The following is a 24,761-nucleotide window of genomic DNA, read 5'->3' as shown; positions in this document are numbered from 1 at the left end:
GGGCTGTCTGCTTCACAGAGCGCTGCAGACAGGTGCAGGAAGGGCTGCAGGTGTGAGCTTTAATTAAATGGTGAGAGACACCCCCCCAGACCCCAGCTATTCTCAGCTCACCACACCCCAGGTAGTCTTAGCACTCTGCTGCAGAGTGGCTGCCCACATAGGAAGACAACAGCAGCTGATGTCCGCAGAAGCATCTCCAGCCTTTGCATAGATTCGTGCAGTAGCAAAAACCCAAAATATAACCAAACAAAAGAACGAAATCTATGGAAATATAGCCTAGGAGAGTCCCATTCTCTAAACATCTCAGCTAGACCCTAATGGAAAATCCTCTATGGAACGCACTCCAATCGAGCTTTTGCCAACCCCTTTTGGATGGAGCTGCTGTTGATAAGGTCACTGCTACATTTAATATATCAGTGGACAATTCTCAGTTCTCTTCCACTTGAATATCAGTAGCATTTGACGCAACTGAAGAAGGATCAGTGCCCAGAAGATGATGTCACTTATCTGAGAGATTCGTCAATGCCTTGGTGACAAGGTTTTAGTAGTTAACACCAGAGGAGACCAGCATTTTTTGTAGCTGTTGAGTATATATTTGTGTTCAGGTTAACTGTGTATAGGTTCCTCTGTGAAATAAGTTCAGATCTTCTCAACTTAGCTTTTTTTTTTTTTTAGTAATCTCTACACCCAACGTGGGCCTTGAACTCACAACCCCGAGATCAAGAGTCATATGCTCTACCAATTGAGCCAGCCAGGTGCCCCTCGACTGAGCTTTTTTATGGTCTTTAGGAAGTACCAAATTTATCAAGTTGCATAAATCTGTTAGAAATCTATTAACCATAAGAGGATATAATATTATCAACTGCTATCCACCCCCCTGCAACTTGGTGAGTCCACAATGCATCAGGAATTGCAGTGTCTTGGGTTGTGGTCACAGATTTTACTGGAGCCTTCTAGAACCTCACTGCCCAGGTTCAAATTCTGGCCCTGAGGCTCCCCAGCTTAGAGAACAAGAGAAATAGAAAACATTCAAGGCTATCGGGAGCAGTTGCGTAAGATTCTCACTGCCTAAAAGTGCTCAGCCGAGGAAGCCGTAGCCACGTTCTTTCCATGCCCCTCTCACCAAGCCCTGTGTCCAGTGCAGGGTGATGTCCACCTGAAGGAAGGGCCTTTGCCTGCAGAGGTGTGTGCCCAAGAGATGTGTCTTTTCAGAGGAAGTGACTTTTTTTTCTAATTTGCACAAAGCTGCCACATGGCCCGGCAGCAGGTCTGAAACTGGGTTCTCTAGCAGCAACTCTGAAATTGGGCCTTTGTCTTCAATATAATGTGGTCATGAGAACAGTTAGATGCAGAATCCCAATGCCTAGAACACCACCTGGCATGTAACACTCAATAAATACTTGTTGAGTGAATCAATAGAAAACACTCTGGGAACAAGATGTAAGTGCTGAATGTTGTGGAATTTTGCAGTAGTTCTCAAAGTATGATCCAGGAGCCCTGAAGCTTTCCAAGACTCTTTCAGGGAACCAGAAGGTCAAAACTATTTCTATAATAATACCAAATAAATAATAAATAATAAATAATACCAAATAATAATACCAAATAAATAATAAATAATACCAAATAAATAATAATACCAAATAAATAATAAATAATAATACCAAATAAAGCTATTTGTCTATTTCACTCATTCTCTACAATGGACAGAGTTCACTGATACAGTTTCAGTGCAACTAACCTTGAAGAAACTATAACTTTTCCATTTTTAGAGTATTACCAAGGAAAACTAGCCACAATTATCTGGAAAGGCTATTAGAGTACTTCTCTTTGTGAAGCTGAATTTTGTCCACGGATTGCATCCAAAGCTATGCAATGCAAATGGCACTCAATTGAATGCAGAAGCAGATGGGAGATCCAGTTAAGTTAGACATTAAAGCAATTTTCAAAAACATAAAATAATGGTACTCTCCTCATTAAAATTTTACATTTAGGAGAATACAGTGATTTTTCATTTAAGAATGTGTCATTTATGTTAACACTTAATGTATTATTATTGTTATTTCAAATGAATTCTTAGATAAATATTTTTGTCATTTACCCATTGTAATTTTAATTTGGTTAATATTAATAGCTACCACGCATATCAAAAACAAACTCTTTAGGTTTTTATGATTTTTAGGAGTGTAAAGTGGGCCCAAGACCAGAAAGTTTGAGAACTACAGAAATGAAGCAAACTAGATGATCAGAATCACTTGGGGAACTTTGTGAAAATATAGATTCTGGGCCCCAACCCCTCGATTCTGATTCGGCTGAGCTGGGATAGAGTTCTAAGAATCTGTATTTTGTAAGAACCGCTCCCCTGTCCCCTGTAATTGTGATCATCAGTCTCTGGTAGAAATAATACACATAACAGAAGTTTGAGGAAACACAGCCCCTTGGTGAGTCTGTGCGACAGTTGTCCGAAAAGCCTTCAGTTATCCAACAAACATTTATCCAGCACACACTGAGTTCCAGGCAATGCTGGGAACACTGGCCAGACACCGGCCCTGTCCTGGAGAGACTCACTAACCAGTGGGAGAGACAGACAGGGCAGGCAAGGGGGTTATGATAGGGGAAACAGGGTGCTGTGGGAACACAGAGGCAGGGCACCCCACGTCAGAGAGCTGGCCTTACATGATGGGAGGATTCTGGTAAACTGATGGGGAAGGGTATCCGGACCTGGATCGTGAGTGATGATCTGGAAGCAGATGGTGATGATTCCCATGTGGTGGGCAGTACGTTGACCAACCTGGCTGCAGGGGGAGGGGGTCTGGCTGAAGAGCAGAGCAAGAGAAGGTCAGAGAGGCTGGGTGGGCCAGACAATGGAGAAGGTGAACCCCAATTTGCTGCTTGGAGTCTGGTGGAGAGAAGACACAAAACAGACTTTAGGATTACAACTTTGGTGACATCGTGGAGGGTGAGGGGCTGGAGAATGGGTTGCCTGCTAGCTGACAATTAGAATAATGGATTGTGGGGTCATCCAAACCAGGCAAGAAAATAAGCAACAGTGTTCATGATCATGGTCTATCAGAAATTAGATAATTTGCTGAAAATCAGACAGTGGGATAGAATAAGTTCAGTAAACCCTCCCCAAACATCCTCTGACCTTTTTTTTTTTTTTGGATTTCATGAATCATTTCCTAACAGCGGCTCTTGAAATTTTAGGGTCATGGACTTTTTCTTGCAAATCTGATGAAAATTTTAGATATTTTCTCCGGGGGAGGGAGGGTGGAATGAAATAAAGCAAAAAATTGTGTGTGACGAGGCAGGATTTTCTTCACTCTCATGTTTCTTTACCCTCTTCTTTTCTCTTTCTTTCTAAAAATAAGTGTCATTTGGCAAGAGGAAAAAAAGAAAAAAGAATGGTTTTTAGCAGAATAAGGCACCAGTTTTCCTCTAAGAGGTAGTGAACAGCAGCAGCAGAGAGGCTGGGGGTAGAAATTCCACTCTGAGGTTCAGGAAGCCTCTTCCTGGCGAGCCCAAAGGACGCAATATTGGGGGGAAACAAGTACTGAGTCTAAGCATGGTGGAAGGGGAGGGGCTAACGAGGTCAGGCAGGGTTTGACCCATACCTTGATGGAGAAAGTGCAGAGCCATACTTGATGAGTAGGAGTGATTGCCTAGTAATAAGGCTTTCTTTCTAGAAACGCACTGTACCTTTATACCCACCAGACCTTGTAGCCATAACCAAGTGCAGGTGTTACCTCTTCACTTATCTCAGCTCCTTAAGAGCCCTCATCTTCCACAGCATTTGGGACTGGTCTTCCACCAATCAGGGCTGCTTGTCACAGTTGCGAAGGCTGTTCACTGAACAAGGCCCTAGACCAAAGGGACAGGGGAGACTGAAATGCAGCTTGTGCTGGGCTTGCCTGGGCTCTGTGGCCTGGCCTGGGGCCATGTGCACCCAGAGCAGGAGCCATGCGTGAATTCTCACCAAGATGTCCTGCAGGCTATCAGCGCTCTTTCTGTTCCCCTGCCTCCTCCCCTTTCCCTTTACCGTAGGGGCCGTGGCAGACATCTGTTAGTTTGTAAGTCTCCAAAATATAATGGGGGCTGGGAACATGGACCAGACTCCCATCTCCCCTCGTCCCCCTCCTTACTCTGCTCCTCCCTCCCTTACCCTCCGCCCAGAGCCTCTTACACCTGGACTTCCCTGGCTCAACAAAGCAGATTGAGGTGGAAAGGGGAAAAATGACTAGCTACTTGACAAGCGTGCTTCTTCTACCAAGAGCAGAGAGAAGAAAATCGACCCAGACGGAATACAGCAGCCTCCTTCCTCCCCTTGGCCCAAGCCTCAAGCTGAGAGAAAGGTTGTGAGAAAGAGCAGCCCATAAATGGTACCTGAGTAGCAGCCACAGACCCGAAACCACAGGAGACTGCACGTTCTCCCACTGCCGTGGGGGGAGCAGGCTTGGCTGAGCTCCAGATCACACACCTGCGAGGCGCAGGCCCTGGGCTAAGTCTTTCGGCTGGAATTGCCCCAAGTTCAATCTAGCTGAATTCCCTCCCCTTCTACCTTAAGAGGAGCTTTGAAAGTGTGGGAAATGCGTGTGCTGCCCCACGTGCAAGCCCAGCTGCCTTACCGGCTTCAGGCAGCCCCCTGCTCCTCCCAGGGGACAAGGCTCCTGCTGCCACAGACGGTCGCCTCCCTGAGGCTCCACTCCTGCTAGTCCCATTCCCGCGAGAGCAAGTCACGGCCCAGAGCTTGATCTGGAGCCAGGCAGTAACCTGGTCCTACAAGGCTTTTACTTCAAGCTGTGCGCAGGGGTCCGTAGTCATCATCGTAACAATGGGGAGGATTTATGTCACACTTACTGGGTACCAAGCCCTTTCTATTCTATCTCTCACTGAATTTAAGGCCGCCTCCTGAGGAGTTATTCCTTCCATTTCGTGGAAGAGAAAACTGAGACTCAGAAATATTGTGAAGTTTGCTCAGGGTCCCACATCAGCTCCCACACACTCCAGGAACCCAGTCAACAGGACCTCCTCCTTTCTCCTTAGATACGGGCATCTGTCAAACTCTACTGCAGCCTTTCTTTGAGGAAAGAAGCCTCTAGGAGTCCATTTCAAAGATCCACCCTTGATAAAAATGGCCAGATAACCACTATTAGACTAGACACAGAAAGAAAAGAATGGCTGGTTAAAAGTCAACTAGACATTGTCTGACAGTCAACTGCGGATGGGGTTGGGGTGGGGGGTGCGAGGGTGACTGGTTTCTCAGAATAAGTCAATTCCATTAGAACCCCACCAGAAAATTACATAAGTGTTTTATCAGGAGTACTGATTTCCTTCCCAGGAGGAGGCTTTGAATTACATCACACACAGAAAAGGTCTGTCCCAGACCATCTCTGGGACAATTTTTCTTTTCAATGCTGTTATGGTGAACATATGTTATACTCATGTAGCCCACGACTGGTGCAATCTAATCATGTAGTAATAACATATAAGCATGGTGTCACTGTCATCCTCAGAAAGCAGCGACCCGCATGCCTGGCTTATAACAGGTGCTTACTAAATGTTTATTCAGAGAATGAAAAGCGAATGAATGAACTTGCCCAAACAGAGAAGAAATGAATGAACTAGATGGACACTGCTCCTTGTGTCGTCCAAAGGCCAGGCCTGGTAGGTTTGCAAACTACTACAAGACCACCACATGATACGCACAGAATCAAGAGGACATATTCAAAGCTGTGGAGCAATTGGATAATGTCTATTGAATCTAGTAATAAAACGATGGGACTTAACATTTTATATGTCCCTTTTCCACATTTTTTCCTGTTAATTCTGTCTTTTCTTCTTCTAGGAATTCAATTTGCTTTTAAACAGTATTGGTCCACAATGATTGGAAATTAAAAAAAAATAAGGGGGGCGTCTTTTACTACAGCAGTTAAATCAGACAATTACAGACCCGTTGGAAAGGCTGGATGACTCTGTCACATGAGAGGTTCCATTCTGAAAAAAAAATACCCTGGCAGAGAAAGAGACCTCGAGTCTGCCATACCCAAAGCTCTAGCCAAGGAGCTCTTACAGCAGCCTCACCTAAGATGACCAGTCATTTTTTTGGAGGGGAGAGAAATAGAAATGTCCATTCCACCCCCTCATCTATGGCTTCTTAGAGCCATACCGTAGCTTCGAAACTCAGCAGCTCTCACAATCTCCTCCCTCCCCTCCCCCCACACTTCAGAACGAACCAGGGAGAATCAGAGACGTTAGCATCAAAGCAGAGCAAAATCTGAGGTGCTGTGTTGTGGCAGGATGGGGGTTTTCTCCCCCCTCAACCCCCCTTCTTACCTCTCTCCCCAGCCCCCCTCCCAGCCCTTCCTGGGAGGAAGTCTAGTAAAATGGAGGAAAGTGACCATGAGAGCCTAAGGACGCATACAAGTTCTGTCTGACAGGTGTCAACAAAACAAAAGAAAGGTGTGTTTGTTTCACAGCTGTTCCGCTCTGAACAGTCTAAGCCTCCTCCAGAGGCTTCTACATGGAGGCCAACCTTGCGGGAAGGGCAGAGAAAATGGGCAAAAATGGGGGGACAGAAGAGGGGAGTATGGGCAGGAAACACCAGAGAGAGAGGAACTGGAGGGATGGCTGTCACAGCCTGTGATGAGCCTACAGGTGACTCTCTAGGAAAGTAAAGAAATCTCTGGACTTCACATCCGTCATACATTTCTTTTTGGGTCTGGATGTTCCCATAGCACCCCCCCCCAATTATGTAACTAAGGAGCTAGAGAGTGGAACCAAATAGCAGGAACCACTGTTGGAAGCATGGTGGTCAGGAGCAAGGGCTTGAGCCAGGCTGCCTGTACTGAACCCTGACTCGCACATGTGCTCAGTGTCTGTCCTTGGGTAGGTTTCCTTATCTGTAAGATAGAGATCATAACCGTCAGTACCTTTATCCTGGGTGGTTACAAGTGAATGAATTAATACACGTAAAGCATATCGGGCTGGATATATCTGTGATCGTTACTACGGCATTGAGCAAGGCCCCCAACCACGCACACACATTTCCAGTACCAGGTTTAGTAGACAGCCATAGATGCAGTGAACAAGCATGCGGCTGTAGGTTCCTCGGAAAACTCTGGGGTAGTTACCACCCTGCCTTTATACACAACAGAGTAGGAGTATGTGTGTTCATTAACACGCTAACATTGAAAGCTGTTCACAATATAGTAAGTGAAAAAAAAACAGATTGGAAATCAGATTATACCAGACAATCCTATTTTTGTAAAAATACACACGTACGTGTCTAAGAAAATTCTGGAAGGATAAATACAAAAAATGATCTAACCCTGATTATCAGAGTGATTTTTATTATTGTCTTTTTGCTTTGCTGTTTTTTTCTGATCTTTTCAACAGTAAGCATATGTTTGTGTAGTGTGGGGGAACAGATCTCTCTACATAGAGAGATCTATCTATCTATATAAAGAATTATTTCTTTATTTCCCTTATGATACCTTTAACCTGCCCCAACCAGGCTGGCTTACAGATTTCTCTTCTGAACACTTGGGTGGAGGGTTGGGAGAGTATCCTTCAGGATCCCCCTGGACCCCTCAATCCCCAGCCCTGAGTTGTTCTGGGCCCGTGGCTCTGGCTGTTGAGCTCGTTAGTAACAGACAGGGCAGAGCTGCTGTCTGGTCGTCATGTCCTGTGTCTTCCTGCCTCTCTAAAGTTGCTGGTTTCATGTGGGGGCCTTTGTCTCTGACATTTTCTTTTTTTTTTTTTTTTTAATCACCCGCCAATGCCCCTGACATTTTAAGTAAAGGGCAAACCTTTAAACGTCCGTCATTGCAACCTGAAACAAATAGACACAGAGTCCATAGCTCAAAGGTAGAGGCTAGAAGGCTGGAGGACTGAGGGAAGAGGGAAGAGCAGAGTCCTAGCTCTGCCTAAAACCAGCTGTCCTTGGGCAACCAGAAGACTCAGTCCCCTTATCTGTGAAGTGAGGAAGTTGGGCTCAATACTTCCTGATGTCCGTTCTACCTCCGAAAGTATGAGTCTGGTAATAGAAGAATAGTAATAACATATTACATATTATATTATAAATATTGCATAAATAATAATACTATATTGTATAACAGTAGTAATAATATAATAAAAATAATAGAGAAGCAGAAGATGTCCCAGCCCTGTTGATTTAAATATCAGACCCTTAATGGAAACGTACACTAACAGAAGGGGAGAAAAAAATTAATGTGTTTGCGTGCAGTATCCAGAAAATTAATGCAAATATGGTTTGGGGCTTGGATTAACAGATAATTTCCCTCTTTCAGACTTTTCCATTTGTTGAACAGAGATATAATCTATGTCTAGCTCACATAATGAGTGTTGAGCAGACAACCACACAATGGGGGGTTCAATTTTTTATTCAGAGGTGTTCTGATAGTAAGGAGGATAACAACGGCGGCCAGGGCTTGGAGATGGAGACCTCACTTCCAGTCAGTCACTGGGTATGCGGCCCAGACACGTCAACTCACCTTCCCGGGCCCCATCTCTCTCACTTCTGCATTCTTATGCGTGTAGATGAGGCATTAGCCTTCCCGAACCTTGGCTCCCTTGCCTGTAAAATGAGCCCAATAATAACCCACAGCACTGTTGCGAGGCCATGTGAGACAACGTCCACGAAGTACTTGGTAATGCACCCAGGGCTAAGTCAATAGGGGTAATCATCACAGTGAGACACGGAGAAGGGCCTTGGACATTTTTCAAGAGCTATGTAACGACTACGTGAGATGAGGATCGTGAGAAAGGAATGGAGTTCATCATCTACCCAGACAAGGGAGCAATCCGGGATGGGAGGGGGGAACCTGGCTGCGGAGAGAAAATGACGAAGAGGAAGAGGAGAAGAGAGGGGATAGATTTGAGAAGGACATCTGCGCAGTGATTATTAGGGCTTTCTGAAAGCTTTTTTTTTTTTTTTTTTTTAATACGTTCAGTCAAAACCCTCTGTAAATCTCCCAGTTCCCTGAGACCACAGCTCTGTCAGCCAGCAGCCGTCTTGGGCTAGCGCCGGTGACTCCCTTGTCAATTGGACCCTCGCCTGTTTCCCTCGGTGTCAAAGCTCCACAGGCAGACAGGTGGGACACCTGTTACGTTCTATCTAAAAGGGTGCGGGCTCCCGGGTGCGGGCACCTTGCTGCCTCTCAGGCCCACGCTGCCAGCTCCACGCAGGTGCTTGGGACCGCTCCATCAGGCCCAGCAGGCAAGCTCTGGGCTCTACTTCGAGTCCTGTCTCGACCCTGCGTTCTAGTCATTTCCTTCCTTGTTTTCGGAACCTGGGGGAAACCACTTGCCTGTGTCAGCCCCAGCACTACCCTGCTTCTGTAAATCGTGTCACTTTCTGCGCCAGCCTGTTTGTCAGTCCAGCCCGTCGAACAGTCCTCACCCAACAGCAGACGGGCTGGAATCCCCCGGGAAGTCAGTCGCTTCTGAAGGGAACTGGGTACTGAACACGGATCATTGCGAAAAGCCTGTGCATCCCTCTCTCGGGGACAACAGAGAAAAAGTTAAGCCTGCTTTCTTTTTCAGAGGCGTGGTTTATTTTTAAGTGATGCCAGATGCCTACACCATCTAGGCTTCTTCTCAATTAAAAAAAAATAAACTACTGAATATTCTCTCTCCCTTTTCCGATTTTCTTTACAGCACTGATCACCCACCCACATGTATCTGATTTGTTTACATAGTAATTATCTACACATACACACCTATCCCTGCCCAACTAGATTCTAAACTCCACAAAAGCAGAAACTTTACCTATTTGCAGTGTGATCCTAAGAAGGTCACGATCCAATGGGGGAAAGAACACATAATTATGAAACAACATGGGAAATGCAGTGCTGGAGATCTCTTATAGTGACGGGGTCTCCACTTTCTCTGATTCCCCCCCATAGAGAGGCTAAGGAGTTTAGTCAATGCTGAATGAATAAATAGTCAGAGGTCTGTTTCCACTTAGGGAACAGAGCTTCTGTTGATCCCTTCTGTAAGACACGAGAGGCACCTGCTTTGTGTTAAGAAACAATACTACAAATTATAAAGTACAGGAAACCTGGATTGAAAAGCAGATTTATGAGAAGTGAACAAGTGAAAGAAAATGTCTCTACTCATGAAGCTTAGAGAAAAGGGTACCCGAAAGGGCGGTAGGAAGAGTGAGGTAGTCTAGGTTTGCTGGAGCTCTGGGCAAGTATGGAACTGTCCCAAGATCTTAGTGTCTTCATTCACAAAACGGGAGGGTCCGCCCGGCTCTGGGGTAGGTAATGCGAGAGTTAAATGATACGGCTGCCATTACTGAGTAGTTACTCAGCCTTTACCTGTATGAATTCCTTTCCTCCTCCCTGCCCTATGATATTGTCTCCACTTTACAGATGAGGAAACTGATGCACAGGCAGGTTAGTTAACTTGAACAAGGCTGCAAAGCTGGTGAGTGGCAGGCCTGGAATTCAAATCCAAATTTGAAATCCAGTCTTGGAATTCAAGTCCAAATTTGACTGTAGAATCCGAACTTCTAGAAAACTTTTTAAATGATGAATAATATCACGCACATAAAAGAGCGTATAACACATAAGAATAATTTTGAAGACTAACAGAAAAATTAAATGATCACTCCTGTACCCACTTCTCAAACCTAAGAAATGAGACATTACCAATGCCTGTGACATCTCCGGGTGAACCTGCTCAGGTGTATTCCCTTCCCTGCCCCAAAAAGTAACCACTTATTATGCTGTGCTAATTGTTCCCATGCTTTAAAAGTATTTCTACTTTAAATATGATATTGTTAAGTTTTGCTTGTAAAAGTGTCTCTACTTTAAATATTATATTGTTAAGTTTTGCTTGCATTTGAATTTCATTAAATGGAATCTTATTATATATATTATTTTGCTACTTGGAGTTTTTTTCAACACTGTCTACAATTCACCAATATTGCTATATACAGCTACAGTTCATTCATTTTTATTGTTGCTTAGTATTCTGTGTGTGATATACCAACATTTATTTTTTTAAAGATTTTATTTATTTATTTTTGAGAGAGAGAGAACATGAGTGGGGGGGAGGGGCAGAGGAAGAGGGAGAAGCAGTTTCCCTGTTATTACCTAGAATGATGCTAAGAACATTCTCATACATGCTTCCCAGGAAATCTATGCAAGTGTATTTCTAGGGCATGGAATTTCTGGATCAAGGATATAAGCTATGCAGCACTACTAAGTGTTGCCAAATGTTATACTAATTGATACCCCCAAGAACATCGTATAAGATTTCTAATTGTTTCATATCCTTGCCAAGGCTTGATAGTGATACTTTTTAATTATTTGCCATTATAGTGGTGATGAAAATGATATCTCAATGTGGATTTTGTTTTCATTTCCCTGACTACTCATGAACTTGAGCGCCTTTTCTATTGTTTATTGGTCAACCCATGCATATTTTCTCTTCTGACACATGTCCATTTTAGATTAGGCTATTTTTTTCTTATTGATTCATAGTAGTTTCTTTATATATTATGGACAAGAGCAGAGCTTCGTAAATGTAAATATGTCATTAAAAGACACACAATTCTTGAACATCGTTACCCCAAAACTATTCTTTTGCTTATTCAGATTGATCAACATACTTTTCCTCTCTGCAGAGGAATCCACCAAAAACATAATGCCACCACCATTTGAACAATAGTTTATAAACATAAAGCACTTCCACAATCATTATTGTACTAATTCTTAGAGTCACCCAGGAATAAGTACCTTGTTTAAGACAGGGAGACTGAGGCTGAAAGACACAGGACCGAGACTTTCTGACTCCACAATAAACCACAATTGTCTAGCCCCTTACTCCTTCCCGATGGCTCTTTATCTACCATTAAGTATTAAGTTCCATGTCAGGTTATATTTTAGACTCAACCAAAAAAGTTAATGTGAACTTTAGGTTGAATCAAGTACTCTGTATGAACTTATATCACAAGTAAATTCTAGGGTTCATGTTATTTTTTCTGGTGAAAAACTGCTCAAGATCTTGGCCAGTGATTATGTTTTGCTTTAGCAGAAGAGATACAACCCGAGTAAAAGTAAGGCCCTACCCTTGAGCCATTATGATCCAACTCAATTCATAGGACAGCCTTCTCGGCGTTGGGGATGAACACTCACAGATGCCCCATCCCCTGCCGATCATGGCCCTGCAGATCTCATGCTGGGTCAATGCCCTTCCTTGCTACCAAATCCCTAAAAGGAAAGAACCAGGTTCTTCTCTCCCCTGTTACCCCCTCATTCAAAGGAAATATGTGACACCTGAGGGATAGAAAAATGAGATAAGAAAAAGAGAATATTTTCCAAGCTTTTATAGCATCATATCATAATGTATTTCATCTCCACCATGCTACATACAATCAACCCATGAAATTATACCTAAAAGCCAAGGGTTAGAGCAGGGGCTGTTTGCAAACGATGGTGCTCTCTTAATAAGAAGGATCTTGTTTGCATTACCAGGAAGGAAGATAAAAAGGGAGGACTAAGATCAGATTGGAATATTTTATTTAAAATGATGTTTAAAATACAAGCCACCTGACTGGTGGGGGTGGGGTCTGCAAGGCTTCATGAGATCGGATGTGGCAGGGCCATACACACGATCGGGCTGCTCTGGGAGGAAGTGGGGTGCAGCGGTTTTGAGCAGAGTTTCGTAGTCATACAGACCTGCCCAAGACTCCTGGTGCTGTCACTCATCTGCTCCCTGGCCTTAGACGTGTCACATCAACATGCCGAGCCTCAGTTTCCTCGTGTAAGATGGTACCTATTAGTGTGGCCACCTATACACCATATGATATGATAACGCATGCTCAGGTGCTTAGTATAGAGCCTGGCACATGGGAAGTGCTCAATGGACTTGAACCATTAGGATGCCTTTGGCTTTCTTACTGTTCAGCCCATTACTGCCCTTACTGTTTCATCATACTCGATTCTGCTGCCTTATTTATTTATTTATTTATTTATTTATTTATTTATTTATTGAGAGAGCATGAGTTGGGGGAGAAGGGCAGAGAGAATCTTCAGGTTCCAAGCTCAGCGGGCGGAGCCCAATCCAGGACTTGATCTCATTACCTCCAGATCATGACCTGAGCTGAAATCAAAGTCGGATGCTCGACCAATGAAGCCATCCATGCGCCCCTCTGCTGCCCTATTTAGATAGTCAGTATAAAGTAAAACCGAATAGGATGAATTACTTAAGCACTCAAATTGATTCTATAATGTAAACGAGCATATTTAACGTTGCTACTTGGAATAGTTAAGGGTCAGCATATAATAGTCTACAACATGGTACAGTGAGTTTTGAAGTGCAAGAAACATATGCCCAAATCTAGGCAGGCAAAACATACATACACTCATGTGGAACGTACACTGCATGGACTCCAACAAAATGACTTCTTTTCACTTCCTCCCCCACTAGGCTGGCAAGGGTCTGCTTCCCTCTCATAGCCACCTCGCAGCATAGCAGCCCAAATCCTGTCTTTCTTTCCAAGTCAGTGTGACACAACTTTGTTTAGCTACAGTTCCTTCCCTGCGCCGGGCCCTGGGGACACTAAGATGCATGGGAGGTGCCTCTGCCTTCGAGAACTCAGGGTCTAGCAAGGGAGACAGACACCAGTTGGCCTCAATTTCTGCCAGGTCTTTGGGGAGGACTTCTACATGGATTCCTGTTCTCACGTGCGAGAATACCCAGGGGGAGCCTTTAAGTTTGGTTCCTGCCCTGGTGAAGGCAAAGCCGTTTGTGCCCTCTCCGGCTTGCCCTTCTTCCTTCCCTTCCACCAGGGAATTACTTCCCTCACTTAGGATCAGGTACCCGAGCCCTCCCATGTTCAGACAATCCACCTCTCCCATCTCGCTTCAGCAAGAAAGAATGAAAAGCCTGGGGACAGCCAATTTTAGTAAGCAGAAATTCATTCCTGCCAACATGTTACATACCCCTCCACCCTAAAGACTGGCCCCTGAAGGAGAACCTACCTGAGGGCTTTAAGACTGTTCCTTATGTGGGAGGAGAGGGTCGGGATCGACAGGGAAATCAGAGAGATGAGCTGTCCTCGCCTCCCCTGCTTGGTTGGCTTTCAAGCCCTCCCACTCTCCGGATGTGCAGGGAAGAGAGCTGGAAGTAGCCACTCTCAAGCCAGGCACACGGGTGACACAGAGGTGAGGACAAGCCACAGGACTGGAGGGCTGGAGATGTCTAGGTGAAGGCAGAGACGTCAGCCCCAGGAAACTAAGGGAACCTTGGCCCCCAGAGACTAAGATCCAGGTCCCGAGCCGTTTCCTGGATGTAGGAAGGAGGAGAAAGGAGTCTGGAGATGAGTGCAAATCTGATCTTGACACTGATTATAGCTGTAAAGGACTGAGCACATAAGGAAACTAAAAAATCGGGTTGCTTATGTTTAACATAAGTTAGTCATTCATGCCCACTCTCTTACCATGTGTATGCGATTGGCTGTGTTGTGCAAAAACAATGACATACTTCAACAAATGTGGTTCAGAGTAGTTCTAAGTTTTATTCGATTAGGTGAGCAAATGCAATACCTGGGTGCCCACCTTCACAATTTCCCCCTCTGGTTACATAGTCCTCTATTCTCAACTTTAACAGCTGAGCGATATCGTTGTTTTAAGCTATTCAATAGAACGGGGTTGGAGGAGGGCGAGATGTGTCCTTCTGTATTCAGTCTTTCTCCCGATAACTTTTTATTATCTGAACAGTTGCTCTACAGTTTGCCGGGTCCCTGTGCTTGGAATCTGTGAATTCTTTTTTTTCACTCAGGTGTTTCATATTCATGAAATAGTAAAAATGATAAGTTCCCACCTTTTTCCCCCTTACACACATGCACACTATATATGTAGACGCCTTCCCAGTGATCTGGATTGAATCCTAACATTAATAACTTCTGTTGCCCTGCCAGCTCAGTTCAGCCCTCAAATAGCAAATCTGCTAAATTCCCATTGTACGGAAATTGGAGCCTGCTCTTCTCCAGAAGACATACAACCAGCTAGGAAGCATGGTGTTGGAAGAAGCAAGCAAAATGCACCGGTTCCTGAAATGAAGGTAAGACTTCCTCACTTCTGCTCCACTGGCACAGTCTGATTCCCTACCTGGTAGGCTTCCCTTCAGTCTATCTTGGTGAATGAGGGAGGAATGCTTACTGCACAATTGGACTTCTTTGGGTAAAAGGTAGTATCATAAACAAGAAATGCTTTTTTAAAAAAATATAACTATAGAGAAATCTAGTGACAGCTGTTTAAAATTTTAATTTTTAATTAGGCAGCATTAAAGAATCTTATGTTATTGAACCGTATTTTATGTACAACTCTGAATAACAGGCGGATGGAAAAGTAATTGCAAAGATCTGGCTATGGTCATTTTAAAATTTGATCACCTAGTAATATCTAGCAGGCAAGTGGTCTCCATAAAAATCACTACTACAGGGGAAAACACTACAAGCCTTTGGCAGAGCCCCCAGAGGGTTATGTCATTCATACAGCAGTTTGTGTGTGGGACCCTGTAGAACTTTCCAAATGTAAAAACTCATTACATATAAGAGCTATACATTGTGTTATCATTTAAATACAATATGTCTTTAAATATGGAATTCTTGAAAAAACTCACTTCTTTGTCCAAAATGATGGAGACTACTTTGTTTTTTAATCGAAGATGGAAATCTTCATTATAGAACCTTCTAATCGGACTGGGCAAGAAGTTCATTTGTAGAGTGTATTTCATAAAAACAGCCCGTGGCCAAGTCTCATCAACAACGGTAAGCACTTCCTAAGGGAAGTGCTGTGACGGACGTACCTAGAAAGAGCCTCAGTCCTTGCGGGCTTGCCTGCTCTCCCTGGCCCCGTGAGTCTTTGGGGGGAGTAAACGAGGATGGGTGGAGTCTCTGGGAGGCTAGAAAATCTTGCACTCATTAATGGAGAAGAACCTCCTTCTGTTGCGTCTCCTGGCTTGGTTGACGGCAGTCCGGACAGCACACTCGAACACCTGCTGAACCCCCCGGTTGCTGAGGGCCGAGCACTCCAGATAGCCCTTGGCTCTCACTTCCTGGGCCAGTTTTTTCCCATCTATGGCATTGATGCAGGAGGCCCTGTGGGGCCCCACCTCCCGCTGGTCCGTCTGGGTGGCCACCACCAGCACGGGGGTGCAGGGCAAGTTGCTCCTGATTTCGGCAATCCACTTGTTCTTCAGGCTCAAGAAAGAGTTATGGTTGGCCACGGAATAGCACATCAGCACCACATCTGCCTGCTGGTAGGACAGGGGGCGGATACTTCGGAAGGCATCGTTACCCGCTGTGTCCCAGAGGCCCAGGCTGATCTGGATGCCATCCATGAAGACGTCCACACCTGTGTTTTCATACACTGTGGGCTTGTAAGCTTCAGGAAAGGTCTCTGAAGTGAAGCGCACCAGCAGAGAGGTTTTCCCCACAGCAGAATCTCCCACCAACACACACTTGATGGAACTCAGCATCTTCCCAGCCTGGAGTCCTAGTTGCAAGTTCAGAATCCCAAGGGAAAGGGCCCTCAGTGGGCTGCTGAAGCAAAGGCCATTCAACTCAGGGAATGAAACCCGGAGGGGGTTGTGTTCTCAGCACCCCCGACAGCAATTCTCCCCGTCCATCCAAGGGAGACGCGCGATCTACATTGAAAAGTTCCAAAGGCCAGTCTTCAACTGCAACAGAAAGAAAAGGGGGGGGGGGGAGGGATTGAGTCTTTCTTTTTCCTTTTTTTTTTTTTTTTTTTTTTTTTTTTGAAGGAAGAGCTTGTGCAAGTGAAGGGGGAGGAGCAGAGGAGGAGAGAGAATCCCAAGCAGGAACCACGCTCAGCGCAGAGCCTGATGTGGAGTTCGATCCCATGACCCTGAGATCATGACCTGAGCCTAAATCAAGAGTCCGATGCTCAGCCAACTGAGCCACCAAGGTGCCTCTTTCCCTTTTTAAAGACGGGGAGCTTCCTCATTGGCACGCTGATTAAACACGGGGCTCACCTCGGTGTAGCCGTCCAACCCACTGTCCAATCACTCTCCCCTTTGGTGAGAAAAGCGGTGCACATACCCCAGCACAGACACCCACAACTCCACCCAGGCAAGAAGCAGAAGCTGGTTTTATCTCTAAATCAGCCTAGTGATAAAAACACTAGCAACTGCTCTGATATCAACATGAAAAAGACCTCAATAGCTACCTGATGTGTGAATGCTCGCTTTCCAACAGCTCTCTGTTGGCTTCTGCTCCACGAAGTGGGGAAGGCCACAGACAGCAGCTTCAGTTTCTAATGGATCCCGGCCACTTTGGGAACTGCGAGAAAGAGAAGCATAATGAGTGACAGTATAAGCACGTCCCTTCATGTATTGATTAATCGGCCAGTCCTCGCTTATCTGGGAATTCGTGCTGAGGTCAGAGAAAAGAAATCACCAGAACTCTAAAAATTTTCTGTGGTTTTTCTCTTTTGAGGTTTTGCCAAAAACCAGCTACAGATGTAATAGAAACAGCACCGCCCTTGGCATTTTCTGCATCTGAAATCCAGCTCCATCACCGACCCAATGACCTGGCTTTGAGCACGTGACTTCATCTCCAAACCTCTGTACACATCTGCAAGAATGCAATAAACTGAGGATCGGCTTCTCAGAGATGTTGTGAGGAGTAAATTAGCTCTTTCTCCCCTATGTTTCGAAACAGCTACGTATGTATCAGCAACTCTGCTGGGCCCTGGTGATACAAAATAACTTGCTTAGAAGCAACCCTATGCAGGGAGCATCACTTAAACTGAGCTGCATAAATATGACAGCAGCTGAATTTCGTGAAAGGGTCAAATAAATTCTCATTCACTGCAGGTGTGAGAGCTCCAGACGATGAGATCAGCCCTGGAGACGGTGTCCCGTCTGCGGAAGGACATCATGGCAGACCAGCCCAGCATCAGACAAAGGAAAGATCTTTCAGACCAAAATTCAGAGTCAAGGTTATTAATACAGTCTGGGCTTATAACCTTCCTCACTGGAGATATTCCTGACTTATCACATGTAAAGCAATGTATAGGTCTGCCTCAAAACATAATTTTTTAAAGATTTATTTGTTTGTTTATTTTAGAGGGGGCAGGTAGCAGCAGAGGGAGAAGGAGAGAGAGAATCCTCAAGCAGACTCCCCACTGAGCATGGAGCCCCATGTGGGGCTCGATCCCAGGACCCTGAGATCATGACCTGAGCTGAAACCAAGAGCTGGCCTCTTAACTGACTGAGCCACCTAGGCACCCCTCAAAACATTATTTTTTAAAAAAATCACTCCTCTAAATCCTGCCATTCGCTTCCAAGAACTGTTTATCCTTATCAACCCATAGTCTCTGTTTGTTTAATTTGACATAATAGCCTTTGCAATCAAATGCATAATTCACATGATTTTCACGTATTCATTTTTTAATGACATGTGAGCTGGGTGACCTTGGCTGAGTTACTTAACCTCTTGGAGCCCTGGTTCCTTCATAAAAATGAGAATAAGAAAAGTACGATTATTATAAGTATTCAGCGTGTAGAGAGTCTGTCTTAGCACAGAACCTGGTGCACGGGACCTATATGGAAGCATCCTGTTATGTATTTCCACTACTATTTATTTAAAATGCTAAATATTGAGGCGCCTGGGTGGTTCAGTCAGTTAAGCATCAGTCTCTTGATTTCAGCTCAGGTCATGATCTCAGGGTCCTGGGATCAAGCCCCATGTGAGGCTCCCTGCTTAGCAGGGAGCCTGCCTAAGATGCTCTCTCTCCCTCTGCTCCTCCCCCCACCACTCTCATGCTCGTGTGAGCGTTCTCTCTCTCTCTAACAAAAAAATAAAATGCCAATTATTGAATGTCCAGGGCACAGGAGCTGGGATGTCAAATGATTGGCTCGACTCTGTCTTAAGACTCACAATGGGTCACTTTCACACACCATCATCCAGGACACCTACCTCTTTGTCACCAGACCTTTGAGCAAGGTCTTCTTGGGGGGCTCTGTCAGGTCTCAGACTTTAGCTCTTTAGACCTACAGATGACTTAAATATATGCGTTTGTGACCGCCTCATTACTTGGTCCAGAGCCAAGACCTTTTAAGACATTTTTGAGTTTTATTTTGATGCCCCTGGAACAGGACTGGAACTAGGAAAAAATGTGCAGATGTCAGGCTTTCGGTTATTAAATAAAATCTTGCTAATAGATTGACTGAGCAAAAGCCAAACTTCCAGAGTAGGGACCTGCAACGAGAAGTCGATGAGGCAAGAACAAGGCAAGAACACCAACTTTAAAGTTGTGTGGATCTGGAATTGAATCCTGGCTCTCAGCCAACCACGGTGCAGCAACCTCAGCAGAGTTTCTTAACCTCCCTACGTCTCCGTTTCCTCCTCTGTAAATCGTGCATCTGCAATCTGTAAATCCACATCATCGGGGTTCTGAGACTAGTAAGTACGCTCAGATGTATAAAATCCCTAGCATCGTGCATAATGTAAACATACTGTATGTAAATAGTTAACACCTAGCAAACGTACAGTAAGTCATCCTTATTATTAGTATCATTGTTAGATAATAATCACTAAATACAATGCTAAACAATGATGGATTATAAGTGGGGAATTAGAAGTAGCCCTAGAGAGTCTTCTCTGTCAAAGACTGCTCTGTGTATCTCACACCAAGCCGTGATGAGCAAAAAAGGGGGGATTTCTTGTAACATGAAAACAAAAATATGGTGTGAACATACAAAGAAATTCCTATTTGAGCCTTGCCAATTACCAAGCTTCCAAAAGTCAGTGACCTTCATTCCCAGCCAGCTCTAGCACTAAGAGGCACATCAAATCAGCTCTCAGGGCCTCAGTTTCCCAAATTGCAAAGTGGTTGGACAAGATTAGCTTTCTCTGTGGTTCTGTTAAAACTGAGGCCAAAGGAGAAAGCTTCGTTACCTGCCTCAGTGGGTACAAGAACGTAAACCTCTGTATTGTTCTGTAGCAGTAAAGAAGATGATACACTTCGATGACACACGTAGCCTTCACAGATAGCTAAATATGGAGCTGGGAGAGGGGAAGGGGAGGGCCTCCGGTCCAGGTTAGAGCACTACCCTATATAGACATGACAGATCATCTCCAGTTGGCGTGTCACATGTACCCACAAAACCCATTGTGGGTCCCATCAGCAGTCTGGAAGCTGGATGGGCTTGCTTTCAGTGGAGTTTCTCCTAAAATGAGAAATTCTCTCTAAAAAGCCCTGTTGGTGAAAAACAGATGCGGTTTTTCCATGGTACTGCAAAGTGGCTAACCGGCTAGGGGGCCCCCATTCTATGTCTCTCCCTGCAGAAGAGTTACTGAGAGTGAATTCAAATGGCATCACGACGGAGGCCACTAAGTGACCCTGTGAGGATTCAGTCACACTGGAATCAATGCACCTTCAATCTCAGAATTTCTCAGTTCTCAGTAACTTGAGTTCTGTCTCCCTTTCTCCCTTTTCCACCGTTTTCACAGGAAGTACACCTTCAAGGGGCCTGGATGGGTCGCACACAGAGGGAAGGTGGGAACGAGGCTTCCTCTCCCAAAGGCAAGGGTGTAAGGAGGGAGCCTCTGCGCACCTCAGCAGCAGGACAAAGGCAGACGAGAGGGAGGGCGTAGGGACGAGGCGCCCTAATCCGCTTCATCTCCTGGAAAGCTGAGGGCTGGCCAGTAGGAAATCCAGGATTCACTCTGGCCTCCATTCCCATCCCAACTAACAGACCCGTTCTGCCCAACTGGTCTTTCTTCGGACATACTCTGTGCTTCTCTATTTGCCTGCAAAGACCTTTCCTTTCACTCACCCCCCAACATCCACCCCTTCTTGAAAATATTCTCTGATGACCTGGGCTGCTGCTACATTAGGCGTCCCCTCTGTGTTGTCATAATCTGTCCCCACAGACCCGTCACGTAGCCATCACCCCACCCTGATAAAGTCGTTGGCCCTCTTGTGCTAATTCCTCCTCTGTAAACCTGAAATAAGACCTGCTTTGCCTTCCTTGCAGGAAGCGGATAAGGATCAGGTGGAAGTTATAACAACCCAGCAACAACTTGTACTTGTACTCATCCACAGCTGTACGTTTAGAAATACTCTCTCGTTCATTCTGTGAGACAGACAGCCCCTTCAGAACAATAGGGCACCATATAAAACTAAGGTGCAATTATGACCATTACTAACTAATTATTATTGCAAGTTCTAGGTTATCCGGCCTTTGATTGAGGTGGCTTATTTCAAAATGCTGATGGAATCCTCAGCTATCTTTTTCAAAAAATATGAACCAAGGGTGGCCTCCCGAGTACAGAGGATACATCAAACAGTCATCCTCCTCAGAAGGGCTTTGGGCAAAGGACCTGCACTAGCAGCAGCCAATTCATTCATTAAGGAGCTGGATTCAGCCATGGATCTAACACAGTTGATTAAGAAAGCGTCACGCTCTTCAGCGACCCATCTCCCGCCAGGACCTTCCATTAGCGACCTGTCCACAGCCTAGCAGGGACACCACCGCGAAAGCTCCCTATCTGGCAACAGGGTTGGGGGCTTCATTTCCTTTCTTTTCCTTCATCGGGGGGGGGGGCGGTGGGAGGAGGGTCAGCTCAAAAACCCTTAAGCAACTTCACAGAAAAAAAGTGTAATTATCTCTAAATGTTATCACTCCAAACTCTTACTCAGTTTCCTTCTCTAGTAAATAAACACTTATATAGATCTTCTAAACGTTTTCTCTGATTTTTTTTAAATGTTGATTTTCAACAGTCTACACACTTGCCAGGTTTTAGCTAAATAGCTTCCCATCGCTTCAACAATTGTAAGTGTCCAGCCATTCTCCATGGTTCGCCGAGTCTTTGAGTTAGTTCCCCAGTATTTCACCATCATTAACAACCGTGCTATTTTACATGTAAAACATATCCATGCATATACACATATATATGTTACCTTTATGTGGGATGATTTCTTAGGGGATATAGTCCCAAATGTGGCACGGTTGGGTCAATGGTTGTTTTGTGACTTTTATTTACACTATTCAGCATCTTTCAGGGACTGTACCAAGTACTTTGTATTATTCATTAGTTGTTTTATTCATTTTAAAAAAACATTTGTTTAGGGCTTCCTGTGTGGCCGGCACCATAACATGTCCTGGGAGCATACTCGTAAACAAGATAGTTGCTGTCTGAGTAGAAATTACTATTTCACATCTGTAGAGACTCCAAGGGCGTTGAGAACCTTGCCCGCAGTCACACAGCAAGCAAATGGCAGAGGCAACGTGAGCCCTAACTGGAGTCTGACTCCAGAGAAGCAGCAGCCCCACATGTCCCCCTCAGCCTGTAATTCCCTCCAGCCCTCAGCCAAGCATCTCAAATACAACTATGCTTCCTATGCAAACCCAGTTTCAAGACGCTTTAAATAAGGTTACCGCCTTCGAGGCCGCCATCTTTTCAAGTAGTATCCTATCTTGAGTTTCATCTTACAAGAGTTCATTTCACTAATTCTCAGCCCTACTTTAGTAATTCCCCTTAGCCTGTTTCTAATTGTTACAAACAATGATTAAATTCCCCATCAAAATCAAAGAAGGAAATATCATTTTTTAAAAGATTTTATTTTAAGTGTTCTCTACACCCAACGTGGGGCTCGAACTCACAACCCCAAGATCAAGAATCGCATGCTTTACTGACTGAACCAGCCAGGCACCCCTCAGTTTATTTTCTTTTTAAAAATTTTTTAATTTAAATTCCATTTATTTAACACACACTGTACTATTATTTCAGAGGTAGAATTTAGTGACTCATCAGTTGCATGTAACACCCAGTGCTCATTACATCAAGTGCCCTCCTTCATGCCCCTCACCCAATTACCCCCAGTTTATTTGTATACAAAGATTACCCTGTTTCAAATGAATTTTGTTCTGAAACTTTGCTTGCAAGATGCTGGTTTGCAACTTTCAATATAAGATTTCCAAAATCAAGGTTCTAAGCAATATTTACAATCCTAATTGTAAACCCTATTTCATCCCGTCATACCTGAGTTAGAATGGAGCACCACCACGCACTGAGACTTCCCACTATCTCAGTGTCCTGAGCCTCGAAGCCTCTGAGCAAGAGCCCTCTTCCTCTGACCCACAGGCCAAGCAGGGAGCACACCCTTCCTCTCCTCTGTTCCAGCCACCCTGCTCAGACTGGTCCCTGCCACTCCCAGGAGCGCAATAATCAGATCGTAACCACGGTCTCAAGTTCCCAGCTTGATCCAAGTAAGGAACAAGGCCGGCCAGCCAGCCGCCCAGAGCACCATTAAGGAACACCAGAACCTCATCTCAGAACTAAGGCGGCTGGGAAAATGCAGCTACCACAGCTTTTCCCAGAGCAATGGAAGGCGTGTTTGGAAAAACCACTTGGAGCTGGGGGTGCAGTCCACACGGGGCATGCTCAAAGACGGTCACATGCTCTCTGAACTTCTTTCTAAAGAACGTGAATTTCATTTACCAAAGGACTCACATTTTCTCAGTTGGGCATGCATGTTCAGGGCCCTAAGCTGAATTGTTCAAGGAAAGAGAGAGCGAAGAGGCAGATTCATGCATATCTAACCATTCTATGATGTGATGTTGCTATGAAACAAGGTTGTCAAACTCCGGCTCACCGCGGGCCACACCCGCAACCTGTTTTTGTATGGTCCATGAATTAAGCATGGTTTTTACATTTCCTAATGATTGAAAAAAATTAAAAGATTATTTCATGTCATGTGAAAATTATATGACAATCGAATTTCAGTGTCCATTAATAATAACATTTTATCGGAACACGGTCATGCTCTTTCATTTAGCATTGGCTATGGCTGCTTTCTTGCTATAATGCAAAGTTGCAACAGAGGTGATAAACTCACAAAACCTAAAATATTTACTATTCAGCCCTTTACAGAAAAAGTTTGACGACCCCTGCTACGAAGAGAGGCGGTTCAGAGTAAAAAAAGAGAGCACAGACTCTGGGCTCAGGCAAGCTTGAGCTGGGCTCCAACATCTGACACTTACTGTGTGGTCTGGGGCAGATTACTTAACATCTCTGAGCTTCAGTTCCTTTATCAATAGAGGCAATAGAGCCTAATGATTAAGAATCCAGAGTCAGGAGTCATACCGCCACCTGCCTCTCCTAACCACAGGCTGTGTGATCTCATGAAAGGCACTTAACCCTTCTGAGCCTTAGTTTCCTCAATTGTAAATAAGCAACAATGGCAATGCCTCCCTTACAAAGGCTGTGGTAGGGAATTAAATGGGTTAATGAATGTGGGGCACATAAAATGGTACCTGGCACAGAGTGACTATTACAGAAGTATCTCCTTTTATTATTTACCTAGAAGGGTTGATGGAAGATTATTATAAACTAGTATGTGTCATGAGTGGGAAACAGCACCAGGAATAAAATAGGCAGGCACCAATAGCCACTGGTGTGATCATGGTGATATGAACCAGTCCTCTAAACCCCAGAAGAGGGAGCCATTAATTCTCTGGTGATCAGGAAACCCTACATTCAAAAGGGGACATCGGATGTGTAGGATGAATAAGATTGTGACAAACAAAGAAGAAGAAATGGCAGGGGGAGGAGGGAGGGAAGCATGTGCAAAGGCCCAGCAGCATGAAATACGGGTTTGGTTTGGGAAGTGGAAAGTGGTTCCGGGAGGCTGTTTCGAGGGTTGCTAGGTGGGGAGAGAGAAGCAGAGGGAATTGTGGGAAATGAGCCGATATTT

The 24,761-nt window shown here is 44.7% G+C and overlaps 1 protein-coding gene across 2 annotated transcripts in view; it reads right to left on the bottom strand.

The window, feature by feature from the left end:
• Positions 1-14,527: 14,527 nt before the first annotated feature.
• RHOH (ras homolog family member H) overlaps positions 14,528-24,761 on the bottom strand; it is a 45,777-nt gene continuing 35,543 nt past the window's right edge. For both annotated transcript variants that reach the window (XM_057309559.1, XM_026508776.4), the window contains exons 2-3: positions 17,223-17,335; positions 14,528-16,713 (exon numbers count right to left, since the gene is read on the bottom strand). In XM_057309559.1, coding sequence (XP_057165542.1) covers positions 15,937-16,512 — 576 coding nt within the window. In that variant the 5' untranslated portion in view covers positions 16,513-16,713; positions 17,223-17,335 and the 3' untranslated portion in view covers positions 14,528-15,936. The remainder of the gene's footprint in view (positions 16,714-17,222; positions 17,336-24,761) is intronic.

The sequence above is a fragment of the Ursus arctos genome, unplaced genomic scaffold, assembly GCF_023065955.2.
Source record: "Ursus arctos isolate Adak ecotype North America unplaced genomic scaffold, UrsArc2.0 scaffold_9, whole genome shotgun sequence".
Taxonomy (NCBI): Eukaryota; Metazoa; Chordata; class Mammalia; order Carnivora; family Ursidae; genus Ursus; species Ursus arctos.
Note: the sequence above shows the minus strand (reverse complement) of the source record. Positions and strands in the feature narration are given on the sequence as shown.